At 39.3% G+C, this 15,770-nt stretch overlaps 1 protein-coding gene and 1 pseudogene across 1 annotated transcript; one reads left to right on the top strand and one right to left on the bottom strand.

Moving 5' to 3' along the window:
* Positions 1–253: 253 nt before the first annotated feature.
* On the top strand, positions 254–7,654 carry LOC120800123 (immunoglobulin lambda-1 light chain-like). Its single transcript, XM_040145972.1, has 4 exons — positions 254–307; positions 4,812–5,022; positions 6,736–7,044; positions 7,162–7,654. Exons 2-4 carry the CDS (start codon positions 4,884–4,886, stop codon positions 7,320–7,322), a joined length of 609 nt encoding a protein of 202 aa, XP_040001906.1. The 5' UTR covers positions 254–307; positions 4,812–4,883; the 3' UTR covers positions 7,323–7,654.
* Positions 7,655–10,954: 3,300 nt separating this feature from the next.
* LOC120800119 lies at positions 10,955–15,280 on the bottom strand (annotated as a pseudogene).
* Between the last annotated feature and the right edge of the window lie 490 nt (positions 15,281–15,770).

Here is a 15,770-nt window from a genome sequence, read left to right as displayed (position 1 = left end):
AGTTATTGAAAAGTTTTAACCTCTGATGCAGAACACCAGCAAAGCTGTACAACCATCTCTCTCATAAATTCGGTCTGGTGTTCCTCTTCTCAAATTCCTGAAACGTTGCCGATAGGCCTCAGGAACCAACTCATACACCCGCAACACTGCAGACTTAAAACTACCATATCTTTTTACTCCCTACCACCATCAAAGAAGCATGGGCCTCCTGTGCCTTACCTGTGAGGACGCATTGCAACAATAAGCTGCAATGCTCATCAAACCAGTCCCGGGACTCTGCCACCCGCTCAAACAAAGAAAACAACAGGTCAGGATCTTTTTCTGTGAACTTGGGAAGCAATTTCAAGTTAGTTCCAATATCAAATCCACTTTTTTCCTGAACAGCACCCCCACCAAACAGCTTTCCCTCTATTATCAGCTTCAATAAATAGTGTTCCAATTCTAATTTTGCCTTATTTTTTGTTTCATCCCTTCCAGTTCCAATTTTTTATACTGTAACATTTTGTCCTGTTCTAATTCAATCATTAACTGCTGTTCAAATGTTGAAGCATCATGGGTCACTGTAGGTGGAGCCCATCATGTTTACCCACAACTTCAGACAAAATCTCAACCACCAGTTTATTTTTCAGAAAAGGTTTTAAATTTTCTTTCAAACGTTTATCAGTCACCTCAATATCAAAGTGCTCAGCAATCTTTAATAATTGGTCCTTCTTACACTGATCCAATAACTCCACTGAAGGAGTCTGAATAAATCTCAAAAGAGACCATATTCATAGTCATACCTTCAAATAGAGGACAAAGAGTGATTGTGCACCTCAACAAAAAGCCTACCTCAACAAATACTACCTAACTCAACTCTCGTCTTCGAGTTGCTAATTGTGGGGGATACTTATACACTCTCAGTGGGGAGGGAAGGTGACCAGTTAAACCAGCTACCCCCCAGAAACCCCTGAGGTGTTCCCGAGCAGAATGCTCTACCCATGTTCACCACACACTTGGTTGAAACGGATTCCCTGAACAGAATCCACTGTTTAAAATTTAGCAGGGGAAGAAAAAACTCCACGCAAAGCCATTCATTTAAGGCCAGCACTCAGCCACTTAATGATCTACCAAAGACTGACCAAGCCCTCTCCCACTCAAGACCTAAACCAAATACCTGTGTGCATCTCCCACAATTTACACGAGTGAATACTTTCGCAATTAAATGTGGCACAAAATAAACTTTCCCAAGTGTCACTTACCAGGAAAGCTCAAAAATCGACCTCCAATGCGAGTCCATTTTATCAGTAGCGAGATGAGTGCTTGAACGTGTGAACGTCTAGTGTAGGCAAAGGATAAAGTAAAATAGTAATGAAAACCTAAACTACTGTCTGCTGGGAGGAGAGAGAGAGAACTGTCATATCCAGCCCTCTTATATAAGCTAGCAATCAGGAGGAGTTGCTTCAGGTGTGGCTCATCATCCGTCTGGACGCACCTCTGCCACTCTGCCTGCATCCTAAGAGAACAGGAAAAACACACACACGAGAAGCCCCAAACAGAGTGGGAGGGGGCATCACATCAGTAATAAGAAAAGCCTGCACCACACTTCACCAAGTCTTGTAACTTTTCAGCTTATCTTTGTCACTTGTTGTGAGGTCTTGGATGGATTCGTCAGGAGATCATGAACATCTTTCTTCATTGCTGTTCTGAGATAGGCGCATTTCACCACACTTTTGAATGTAAATCCCTAATATGCTGCCATCTCTGCCAGTATTTCGCGGTGGGAAGTGTTTTGTATAAGCTATGAACCCAATGTTCTTGCATTCTTTGGTGGACTTTCACTTTCAGTTTTCTCATGCTCAGATTCCAAATGTCTCCACAAACCACTTGTTGAACCTCTGGCACATTTGATCACTCGTTCACGGAGCACACGTTTTGCATCTTCATTGTTAACTCTTTCCACACAAAGCTGTTGTTAGACATCATGTCGTACGCTAACTAAGTTGGTTAACTGAGTTGTGGATCAGTGCCCTCTGACGGCTACAGCACTTGCATCCCTGTGGGAGGATGTAAAGGATTTACGTAAAGGAATCACGTATTTCAGTAGGGAATAGGGATACGAAATATTCTGTTACTATCAGCTTATTTGGTTTACACTTAATGAATATTTTTTTCCCCAGTTTCCTGCTATTAAAATAGGTTGGAAGTGGATTCCAGGGAATTCCGTTTCCCGGGATTAAACGCTACACCAAAGTTATGACAATTCATCAACAATTCATTGGGCAACAAAACATTGGACCTTTATCACAGGATATAGCTGTTCATGTCCCATCTCCAACAGGAAGTCACTTTTGATTTGTTTTAAAGAATCACAACGATGGTTCCCTGACCTTAAGGTGATTATAGCTGTATCCATGACGACAAAGCTCATTATACCTTAACAAAGTGTTTATTTTAACACAAATCATTATCTTTACTTGAACCTGACCAAACATGAACCAGAGTGTTGTGAGATCATAAAACTGACAAGTCCTCAAACCTAAATGACCATATGAGTCCTTTGTCCCTAGTCTCTGATACGACCCCTGGGAGTGTTTCATGAATTAGCGCCCCTACGGCGACAGGAGAGATGCCACAGATCAACTTAAACAGTGTTGTATAAACAAAGAACTAACCCATTTATGCTGAGACAATGCTATGGTCAAGGTTTGATTAGGTTTAGGTACAAAAACAACTTATTGAGGTTTAGGGAGAGATCTTGATTTGGGTTACAATAAGTAACTCATTAAGGTTACAGGACCTTTGTTGTCATGGTTACAATAATCAACAAGCGGTTAAGGTAATTCAACCCTCATGGGCATGGTTAAGAGAAACAGCATTAATTATCGATTTGAAATGGTAAATAAACAGCGGTCTCCCGTGTTAAAGTCCAATGTGTTGTGAACCCATTCATCCGTCCACAAGCTCCTCCCCCGTGAAGTTTGTGGATCTATAACATCGTCACCTGACTTCCTCCTTCAATACCATTATACTTCCTGCAGCCACGAGATGGCTTCATCAGTTGAATGTAAACTTGTGGTTTTGGGATATTTGCTAGAAAAACTACGACCGTCTCACTCGACTGTAAGATATCACTCAACAATGAAAGGTAAACATGGGTGATAAGCTGTTTGCAGCAACGACCTATGGGCTGCTTGTTTATGGGAGGACAGTCTCCATGAAATGGATTTATTTTCCTACAGTGATTTGTAACAGGTTTGGAAGAAACAGACAAATGATGTTGTCCTGCTGATGGAGGCATCTGGTCAGAAAAACTTGCGTGTGTTTGTTGTAGAGAACAGTTACAATCAACAAAAAAGTCACAAAATAGTCACAATGGACGTCACATAAGGCAAGTTTGTTCCACTGACTTTCAGCTGCTACAGTCTGGAACTCAATGGATTAGTCCACTACTTGTCTACCTCCCTGGCTCAAATTCAGCAGACCCCCCACAGCATCCGTCCTGGGGGCAGTATGGTGAGCACCTTCCTCAGCTCAGACGTGAACAGTTTGACCTATGGATAGAGAGGAGACTGCCTCTCCCACTCTGCTGTTCCCCAGAGTCTCGCTAGGCCGGTAAGAAAGGAGATGGTGAGAGTGGTTCTGGCTTTTTTGATGGGGACAGGAAGGCTGGAGTTTGAAAGGTTTGCAGGCTCCTGGCTCCCCGGAGTAGCATTCAGGTGGTTATAGGCAGGGTTTGGAGGTGGAAACCGCCAGAGCAGGAACTGGAGACACTGCAGGAAGTGGCTGGGTTTGGATCAGCTCAATGGAGCCCAGGATGCACTCATGGAGGGAAGCATGCAGTCCAATAGCTACCGATGTGAATTGATGTTCATGGAGACGAATGGCGTTGGTCAACTCAGTTCCTGGTCACAAAGAGCTCGCAGCTGAGGTTGAGTCCATACTGTTCACATTGTACTGTGACGGCTCAGGTTGAGAAGGACTCAATAGCAAGACTCAGGACTCAGGACATCGGTAAAAGTTCAGAACAGTTCATCTTCATCATGGCTCGTCAGAAAGGAGGAGGTAAGGGAAAAAAGTAGGCGGTGGGCTGTGTTGGGTAACAGGCAGGAAGATGAACCAGGCAAAAGGCGAAAGTAGCAGGCAGGAGGCTCAATCTAAGAACAGGCAGGTCGTCAATACCAGGAAAAAACAAGAAAAACAGCCAAGAAAGGCAGGAAAGCTACAGCGTGGAAAGCACAATAGACAATCTGGCAGGAAAGGAGCGAAAATGGGCCGGTATAAATACTACGACCTGATTAGGGAGTTGGGAACAGGTGAGTAGGTGGAAGGGGAGGAGTCAGGTGGCTGAAAGGCGGGAAAGCCGGGGGGACTGCAGGACAGGAGGTCGTGGCAGGGTCTGAAATGAAATGAGGAGAGTTAGTAATGTGGAAAAATGAATGAATGCATGAATGAACTGTGACAAATCAAACATTTCTTAAATCTACCTCCTTATCTAAGCTTAAGGAGCGAACCACATGACATACTGTTGAGTACGTTTATGTTGTAGAGATGGATTTGAAGTGATCTGCATCATTACACTTGTCTGCAATACATTGTGTATTTTATTGTGTTCTGTGTATTTTTATTATGTATCGTGATTTTAGCTTTGTACTTTTACATGGTATGTTGTATAATGCATACAAGAGACTGTCACAGTCAAAGACTTGGACAAATTCAAATGTTGACCTGATGGTGGCGAAGTCAAAGGACCAAAGTTACCACAGTTCATCCTGAGGGGAACGTGAACGTCTGAAACTATTTATATTTGAATATTTGTTGAGATATTTGAGCAAAAAAGAGAAGAAAGGAAGAGACAGTCATGTTGATGTGAACATGAGAGAAACACTTGGTGGAGCTGAAACATGATCCTGGTCCATCATTTGTACTCGTTCACCTCAGCTGACACATTCAACAGCAGACAGGTTTTTGTACCAGTCTGTTTCACTGTGAGAGGAAAGTACTACTACATCTTTGGCTCTGGAACTAAACTGTATGTAACAGGTAAGAATCTACATTTATTTTCCTTCAGTTGTTTTACTGAAGAAGTTTAAAATGTGTTTTCAGTCAGTTTCTGCTGCTTCAGACTTTACATGTTAGTTTTTTCATAGTTAGTACAAAGTTCCTTATGCAGCCGATCTGAAATGGAAAGGTTGGATAATTTGTGAAAAGATGTTTAAATCTCACTGCACAGCAGAAGGAATTCTTTATTTCTGCTCGAGGTAAAAAGTTCTGATATCGTGAGTGCAATCTGGAATCAGCTGCTGCTGAATGAATCATCAGACGTCTTCTCTCTTCTCTCTCCTGAAATCAATTCATTTTTAGACAAATGACTGTGGAGGATTTTCCTGCTCAGTTGACTTTTTGTACAAAATTTAGAGTTGATCAAAGTGAATTTCAGTGATGAGCAGGATTCTTCACATTCAGTCTAATTCATAAAAGTAAAATGTTTCCTAAACGTTCATTTTGTTCACGGGAAATGATATTTCTAAAGTTTCAGGAGGTAAATACATTAAATGAACACAGTTGTTTTCTGATAATAGATTTATTCTGTATGAAATATTGGGAAAAAAATTACGTTTTATATTCAACATTACATAAAAGTTTTATGATGTTAAATTATAGAATGAATATAATTAATAGACTGAAAAGACATTTTCTGTTCATGCAGTATATCATCATGATGATGTACAATATATAAATCTATATTACCAAGGTAAAATTCACAGTAAATACATGTTTCAGGTTAAAACTGTATATTTAATGATTGTAATGTCTCTTTATTTAACGGTGAGTTTGTGTTTTTGTGTAAGATATATTAACAATAAGGTGAAATATATTTGACATTATCTGAATAGAAATAGGCTATATGTTATTTTTATTATATTTGTTTTCTGTTGTTTCTATGACTGGAAATATTTTTTGCAAAATGTAGAATTTAAAGTAGCTTTTGTGGTTTAATGTAGAGTTTGTTCAAAATTATATGAGGTTAAATTTTAAGTGTAAATTTTAAGTGTACATTTTCATCATGACATTATGATTGATCAATAAATTATTTATTTGACACAAAATGGAATATATACATATGTATATACATATATATGTGTGTGTGTGTGTGTGTGTGTGTATGTTTAATGTTTAGAGACATTCTACTTGTGTAGCTACGAGAAAATACAAAAACACGTTCAAACTTTTTTATTTAAAATCAAACATATATGACCAAACTATATCATGGTCAATGTTTCAGGAATAAAATCTTGTGATATTATTCATATTATGAAATCTGCCGTTAACACTGTTTATCTCACGACTGTCATTGTATGTTAAATAATGCTAAGTGTGTCTTTTTGTAAAAGATATAGTTAAAATATTGAAAACATCCTAATATAATATTATGATGACACATATATTCCGAGCTTATGATTTATAAAAGTGAAACATGAATCTAAAGAATTGAACTGCTGTTGCCATCTTTAACTTCCTTTAGCTTCCTCTTTCTCTGATCGTAGACATAATATACAACCATGATATATAGCACAGTAAATATATGTGGAGGTGAATCCAGTGCATGTGCTGAACTTTGTGCTGTATTGATGAGTAGTTTAGTGACCAGAGTCCATGTAGTTTCCAGGATCAGACTGAATGCAGTGCAGTGCTGGAAGCTGCTGACTGTGTGAATGTGTGTCTGTGCTGCTTGTTGCTGCTGTCACGCTTCAGATGAGCCGGTAGTGAAGCCCGTGGTGAGCGTGTACCCAGCAGCATCCAGAGCCCACCTGGAGGGGAAGAGCTCCCTGCTGTGTCTGGCCTCAGACATGTCTCCTCCTCTGGTCCAGTTCTCCTGGAAAAGACAGAAGCAGGATGGTCCTCTGGAGGAGCTGCCCCCTGCTGAGGGAGAGCAGCTGGAGCTCAGAGGGTCGGGTCGCGCCGCCGCCATCAGGGTGGTTGACCGGGACGCTTTCTACACATATAAATACCGCTGCTACGTCAGGCACGAGGGGGGCACAGTGGCGGCCCAGACAGAACAAGGTAATGAAGGATTGGTGACTGTGTTCAGCAGTGATTCATTTTCACGTGGAGACGCTGTCAAAGACAGCAGAGCAGCAGAGGACTGACTGATTTCTTTTTCATCCCTTTCTGTTGCAGTGGTTCCCCTGGATCCTCTCCAGCCTCAGTGCAGGGTGAAGCTGCTCTGTCTGCTGTACACAGCGCTGATAGTGAAGAGTCTGGTGTACTGCTGTGGACTCTCTCTGATCAGGATCCTCAGAAACAAGGGACCATCCACCAGTGGCACACATGCCGACTGACTGTTTTCTGCTTTTCTGCCTTTTCTCACCATCAGTTCATCTCATTCATCACGTAGAAGGACTGTTTTCATTCACATGTTAGATACAGTCAGTCTAAAAATAATAAATACATATGTCATATACATATATTAGCAGTTACTAAGTTTAAATTGTGTACTATAGTGTCATTGTAATACTCTATATCCACTTTGGGACAATAGGGACTCGTACATTCATAGGAAATTAAGCTGAATCATTAGGTGTCTGGTAAATATTCTGTTGTTGTTAGTATTTTTTCGGTTCTTATGTTTGTTTTTTTTAATACTTTCTGCAGAGTGTGGCCAGTTTGCCAAATTCAATCCCTGTAACATTCTCAATGTATATTAAAAAAAATCACACTGTCTGTTTAGTATCAACATCCTCTTTTTTATGAATTTAAATTTGATTTTGGATCAAACAATTAGGAACAGAATCGACTATGTTGGCCAGATATACTGACACCTACAAGTAATTTGACTGTGGCTGTAAATAGCTTTCAGTATACTTTAATAAAGTGCCAGGAACAAATGAACGGGAAGATACAATTATAAGCGCACAGCTTAACTGGGGAGTTAACTTGAACATTAACCATCTTTACAAATGCGTCAGTGTCAAGGTAAAACTCTATGCTGATGAAACTGTTGCTTACACACACAAATAAAACAGCAGGGCAAGTTACTTAAGATCCATATAAAGTTAAACATATGAAATCATTTATTTTACATTTAGTTAAATATAAGATATTATTTACAAACTAATATAAATAAATACAAAAGTACGTGTATGACATCATTTACAAGCTACTCAAAGTACATATAAAGTTACTTATACAGTACGACCTCAGTTAAAAGCTGACTAAAATTTTTAAAGTTACATCTATGACACGATTTACACTCCAAACTTCATCTTAAAACATGTTGAAAATGATACAATTAAATATATTTTAGTAACTGAGAAAGTGGAAAAAATTAAATTTTGTCTTTTTTTGGGATGTTTTTTACATTGTCTGCATTGGCTGTGAAGCAAAAGTCATACAACAGCGACACCTTCAGTTTTCATCGGTATTCAACAGATTAAAATCTCATCAGTTCATCTCATTTATCACTTTGATCAGTATAAGAAATGTCACTTATGCAGTGTTGTGGTTGGTTATAAGAACGGTTCATTACGTTTTTGGCTGAAATCAGAACATGAACGCACTGAAGCTCCTGATTTAGGTCATGACTTTAGCTCCCGGACCTCCTCACTACTTGGGTCTCTGAAACTTAACAATAATTAATTTGCATAACCACGGTCCTCAGAGCTTAGATAGCTTAGATGACAAATTCTAGAGACGTCAGATCAGAAAACTCTGATTCTTGTAGTTCTGGAGGGTCCTGACAAACAACCTGTGTCAGGTATGTAGGAGAACTTGTTGGCAGTAAAACTGTAAAGCGACCTTTAAGTGCTAAAACTCCAAATCTCTATAAAAGAAATCCAAAGGGCGAGACCTCCGGGTGGTTCGTCTCTGTGGGTCGCTGGGCTCAGTTTAACTCTGTGTGGGTGGAGGACTCATTGGAAAAAGTGTCACTAAGAGACAAACTACAGAGAGGGAGGGGGAGTTCATGAGTGTGTACAGCAGCAGATATGAATCTGTTCTCAGTGGTTATTAGGACTCATAAAAAATCAACACTTCCTTTCCTGCAGTAGATGGGCTGTGTGGGTTCCTGCTCTGCAGCCTTCACGCCGTCAGCTCTGGGCTTTCACTGTGACAACACAATGACAGTTACAAGCATCCACTCTGGTTAAAGAATCATTCCAGGAAGGATCTGTGTTCTCACTCTGTGAGAGAACCAGCTCAAATCCTGACCTCGGAGCTGAGAAATGAACCTGGATGAAATAAAAAGAAGTTAAAGCTCCTTCAGTCTGCAAAGGTCCCATTTTATTACCTGTCACTAAATCGAACTGTGTTTTCAGCCTTTAGAGCATTTACACGAGACAAATTACTAAATGAAGTCTGAACATGAGAGTATGCAGAATAAAACTGTGAGGTGTTGGTGGACGTCATTATTATAATAATAAATAATGACTGACTCCTACACAGATGAAGAACACTTGCAAAAAGTAGAAATATTTTTTAAAAAGTAGAAAAGATTTTAATATTAAGAACGCAACTGAAATCATGATTTTCAGAGATTTTTGTGAATTTTAAACACATAGAAATAAATGCTTTACATTAGAATATGAATAAACATCCGATTTACATCAAATATCCTCCTGCAGGTTTTTAGGAAGAAGGAAACTAAATATTTCCTGTGGGGTTTTTTGTATATATAAGATGTTAATAATAATTAATTATTCTTTGACTACTAAAACATGAAGGTAATGAAATGATCAGTATTATAGCAAGTAAGACGTTTTGATTTAGGCATATAATAATTCATATTTTCATTACTATGTTCTTATTTTATTATCAAATTATCAGTAATTTCTCATATGAAATATTAATAAAAGAGATTAATTCTGAAATGTTGGTGTTTCTGAAATCTTACATCCTCTCATGAATTTCTCCTTTAGAAAAATTACATTTCACAGTATTTAAATTGATACCATGAGAGCATGTTCAACACTGAGTCCCTGCCTGCAAATTAAAAAAAAAAAGTACATTTGTTGTCATTAATCCGAGCAAGAAAACTCACCACACAGAGACACAACCACAAACCACTGAGACAAACAAGTCATGTTGTCGTTCTCTTCTCGAAGCAGAACTACAGCGTCCATGTTGGTTCACCTCAGGTCTCGTTATTTTAGTAAGTTACAGTTGATTAAAAAAAAAACACCTTTTGTCAGGGGAGTCTGTACATCTCAATCAGTACCAGATGTTAATTCCTTCATCTCATCAATCCCACTGACCCATTGTATGTTATCTACATTATATGTTACTGTACAACATGCTGTGTTTTTCTTTTACATTGCATATGTTACTTGTGTATTTCTGTGTGAATTATTTTGTGATTCTGTCTTGTAACGTGTTAGATAAATATAAATCTTAGTTCACTCATAATCAGTAACTATACCAAACATTTTTTCTAATGATAGAAATGTGAAACTGAAGTTGTATTTGGGTTTTTCTGAAACAAAATAAACAAACCCATCGTTTTGCCAACATTTAAACTTCAGCCTCGACTGATCAAGCTGCTGTGTGATCATTTTTATAACAAGTGTAGTTTTAAAGCAGCTCCATCTGCTGATTGTTCATGGGCGTAAACCATTGTTTCATCAGCATAGAGTTTGACGTCCACTATGACACAGTTATAAAAGATGATTAATTTACAACCTAAATGATCAGGGGACCCAGCACTGAGCCTGGTTGTACACCCACAGCCACTGGTTTACATAAAATAACTACATGTTTATGTTTGCTTATGTTTTGTAGTGTCGTTGCGTTTTTTTTTTTAGCTGTGTGCCTATATTTATATCATCCTGTCAGTTTGTTTTTGACATTATGTGAAAGTATATTAAGAGCTACTTATAACCAGAGTCAAGTTACTTGTATATTTCAACAAACTTGCCAATGAAGCACATTTTCTGTTTGAAATCAATAAAATACATGATGATTATAAAGAACAAACACACTGATTTTTCAGTTTATTGAGACGTTTACAGTGAATACATCTGACAAACCTAAACCCTGCAGAATGTATTGAAAAAAATACTGTGAGTAAGACAAAATCTACCAAGCAGCTAATGATTCAGCTTAAATTTCTATTATCGCACAAGTCAGAATGTAACGTGGAAATATTGTAAAAAGGTGTATCAAAATAACACTCAAACACAGAATTCCCACTGAGGAACTGCAAATATACATGTGTATGTATTTCGGATGACTGAATCTAGACTGTGCACTTCTGACTCCTGAGCAATGAGTAGATGAGATGAACTGATGGTGAGAAAAGGCAGAAAAGCAGAAAACAGTCAGTCGGCATGTGTGCCACTGGTGGATGGTCCCTTGTTTCTGAGGATCCTGATCAGAGAGAGTCCACAGCAGTACACCAGACTCTTCACTATCAGCGCTGTGTACAGCAGACAGAACAGCTTCACCCTGCACTGACGCTGGAGAGGATCCAGGGGAACCACTGAAATAGAAAGGGATGAAAAAAGAAATCAGTCAGTCCTCTGCTGCTCTGCTGTCTTTGACAGCGTCTCCACATGAAGCTGAACCACTGCTGAACACAGTCACCAAGACTTCATTACCTTGTTCTGCTAAGTGTTTATGACAATTAAAGTAACTCCAGAAACAAATGGAAAGTGCAAATATAAGAAAATCTGATTATTATGAGTTTGAAGTTGGATTCATTGATTTTCTTTTTGCAGCCACTTGGGGGCAGAAGAACTCCACAACTAGTGAAAAAAGTCATCTCTGACCTTTCACCTTACACAGAGTCATTAGATTCATTCGTCATACAGAAATATTAATTAGTGGAACTTTAAGATATAGTCACTCAAGTTGTTATCAGGACCCTCAAAGCCCCACATTTAGTATAGAGCCCCCAACACGTGTTATTAGTCAGAATGGTGATGTGAAGGCTCTGTTACTGGGATCTTTTGTGCTGTTGGAAACTCTAACAGAATCGAAGAGTGTGGGTTTAAATCCCTCAGGGATGTGCAGAGGGTGAACAGACTGATATGCAGCCCTAACTGCAGCAGAACATTGGAGCTGTCCATGCAGCGAGGCAGCAGGGGATCTTACAGTCAGCTTGCTGCACAGCTGGCAGGGCAGGTGGCTCTCTCTGGAGGACAGGAGGCTGCTGGAGCTGGAACCTCTGAAACAGAAAAGGATTCAAATGTTTGGCGTTGCAGTGAGAAATCAGTCAGTCCTCTGCTGCTCTGCTGTCTTTGATAGCGTCTCCACGTGAATCACTGCTGAACACAGTCACCCAGCCTTCATTACCTTGTTCTGTCTGGGCCTCCACTGTGCCCCCCTCGTGCCTGACGTAGCAGCGGTATTTATAGGTGCTGTTCTCTGGCTGATGAATCAGCAAGACGGCGGCGGCGCGATCCGACCCTGTGAGCTCCAGCTGCTCTCCCTCAGCAGGGGGCAGCTCCTCCAGAGGACCATCCTGCTTCTGTCTTTTCCAGGAGAACTGGACCAGAGGAGGAGACATGTCTGAGGCCAGACACAGCAGGGAGCTCTTCCCCTCCAGGTGGGCTCTGGATGCTGCTGGGTACACGCTCACCACGGGCTTCACTACCGGCTCATCTGAAGCGTGACAGCAGCAACAAGCAGCACAGACACACATTCACACAGTCAGCAGCAGCTTCCAGCACTGCACTGCATTCAGTCTGATCCTGGAAACTACATGGACTCTGGTCACTAAACTACTCATCAATACAGCACAAAGTTCAGCACATGCACTGGATTCACCTCCACATATATTTACTGTGCTATATATCATGGTTGTATATTATGTCTACGATCAGAGAAAGAGGAAGCTAAAGGAAGTTAAAGATGGCAACAGCAGTTCAATTCTTTAGATTCATGTTTCACTTTTATAAATCATAAGCTCGGAATATATGTGTCATCATAATATTATATTAGGATGTTTTCAATATTTTAACTATATCTTTTACAAAAAGACACACTTAGCATTATTTAACATACAATGACAGTCGTGAGACAAACAGTGTTAACGGCAGATTTCACAATATGAATAATATCACAAGATTTTATTCCTGAAACATTGACCATGATATAGTTTGGTCATATATGTTTGATTTTAAATAAAGAAGTTTGAACGTGTTTTTGTATTTTCTCGTAGCTACACAAGTAGAATGTCTCTAAACATTAAACATACACACACACACACACATATATGTGTATATACATATGTATATATTCCATTTTGTGTCAAATAAATAATTTTTTCATAATGTCATGATGAAAATGTACACTTAAAATTTACACTTAAAATTTAACCTCTTATAATTTTGAACAAATTCTACATTAAACCACAAAAGCTACTTTAAATTCTACATTTTGCAAAAAATATTTCCAGTCATAGAAACAACAGAAAACAAATATAATAAAAATAACATATAGCCTATTTCTCTTGAGATAATGCCAAATATATTTCACCTTATTGTTAATATATCTTACACAAAAAAACACATTCACCATTAAATAAAGAGACATTACAATCATTAAATATACAGTTTTAACCTGAAACATGTATTTACTGTGAATTTTACCTTGGTAATATAGATTTATATATTGTACATCATCATGCTGATATACTGCATGAACAGAAAATGTCTTTTCAGTCTATTAATTATATTTAATTGACACTCTCTTGATCATTTAACATCAAACAACTTTTATGTAATGTTGAATATAAAACGTAATTTTTTTCCCAATATTTCATACAGAATAAATCTATTATCAGAAAACGACTGTGTTCATTTAATGTATTTACCTCCAGAAACGTTAGAAATATAATTTCCCGTGAACAAAATGAACGTTTAGGAAACATTTTACTTTTATGAATTAGACTGAATGTGAAGAATTCTGCTCATCACTGAAATTCACTTTGATCAACTCTAAATTTTGTACAAAAAGTCAACTGAGCAGGAAAATCCTCCACAGTCATTTGTCTAAAAATGAATTGATTTCAGGAGAGAGAAGACGTCTGATGATTCATTCAGCAGCAGCTGATTCCAGATTGCACTCACAATATCAGAACTTTTTACCTCGAGCAGAAATAAAGAATTCCTTCTGCTGTGCAGTGACATTTAAACATCTTTTCACAAATTATCCAACCTTTCCATTTCAGATCGGCTGCATAAGGAACTTTGTACTAACTATGAAAAAACTAACATGTAAAGTCTGAAGCAGAAGAAACTGACTGAAAACACATTTTAAACTTCTTCAGTAAAACAACTGAAGGAAAATAAATGTGGATTCTTACCTTTTACATACAGTTTAGTTCCAGAGCCAAAGATGCCGTAGTAATTTCCTCTCACAGTGAAACAGACTGGTACAAAAACCTGTCTGCTGTTGAATGTGTCAGCTGAGGTGAACGAGTCCAAATGATGAACCAGGATCATGTTTCAGCTCCACCAAGTGTTTCTCTCATGTTCACATCAACATGACTGTCTCTTCCTTTCTTCTCTTTTTGCTCAAATATCTCAACAAATATTCACATATAAATAGTTTCAGACGTTCACGTTCCCCTCAGGATGAACTGTGGTAACTTTGGTCCTTTGACTTCGCCACCATCAGGTCAACATTTGAATTTGTCCAAGTCTTTGACTGTGACAGTCTCTTGTAAGCATTATACAACATACCATGTAAAAAGTACAAAGCTAAAATCACGATACATAATAAAAATACACAGAACACAATAAAATACACAATGTATTGCAGACAAGTGTAATGATGCAGATCACTTCAAATCCATCTCTACAACATAAACGTACTCAACAGTATGTCATGTGGTTCGCTCCTTAAGCTTAGATAAGGAGGTAGATTTAAGAAATGTTTGATTTGTCACAGTTCATTCATGCATTCATTCATTTTTCCACATTACTAACTCTCCTCTTTTCATTTCAGACCCTGCCACAACCTCCTGTCCTGCAGTCCCCCCGGCTTTCCTGTCTTTCAGCCACCTGACTCCTCCCCTTCCACCTACTCACCTGTTCCCAACTCCTTAATCAGGTCGTAGTATTTATACCGGCCCATTTTCGCTCCTTTCCTGCCAGATTGCCTATTGTGCTTTCCACGCTGTAGCTTTCCCGCCTTTCTTGGCTGTTTTTCTTGTTTTTTCCTGGTTTTGACCACCTGCCTGGTCTTAGATTGAGCCTCCTGCCTGCTCCTTTCGCCTTTTGCCTGGTTCATCTTCCTGCCTGTTACCCAACACGGCCCACCGCCTACTTTTTTCCCTTGCCTCCTCCTTTTTGACGAGCCATGATGAAGATGAACTGTTCTGAACTTTTACCGATGTCTCTTAGTCCTGAGTCTTTCTATTGAGTCCTTCTCAACCTGAGCCGTCACAGTACAATGTGAACAGTATGGACTCAACCTCAGCTGCAAGCTCTTTGTGACCAGGAACTGAGTTGACTAACGCCATTCGTCGCCATGAACATCAGTTCACTTCGGTAGCTATTAGACTGCATGCTTCCCTCCATGAGTGCATCCTGGGCTCCATTGAGCTGATCCAAACCCAGCCACTTCCTGCAGTGTCTCCAGTTCCTGCTCTGGCGGTTTCCACCTCCAAACCCTGCCTATAACCACCTGAATGCTACTCCAGGGAGCCAGGAGCCTGCAAACCTTTCAAACTCCAGCCTTCCTCTGTCCCCATCAAAAAAGCCAGAACCACTTACACCATCTCCTTTCTTACCGGCCTAGCGAGGCTCTGGGGAACAGTAGAGCGGGAGAGGCAGTCTCCTCTCTAT

The sequence above is a fragment of the Xiphias gladius genome, chromosome 15 (genome assembly GCF_016859285.1).
Source record: "Xiphias gladius isolate SHS-SW01 ecotype Sanya breed wild chromosome 15, ASM1685928v1, whole genome shotgun sequence".
Lineage (NCBI taxonomy): Eukaryota > Metazoa > Chordata > Actinopteri > Istiophoriformes > Xiphiidae > Xiphias > Xiphias gladius.
Note: the sequence above shows the minus strand (reverse complement) of the source record. Positions and strands in the feature narration are given on the sequence as shown.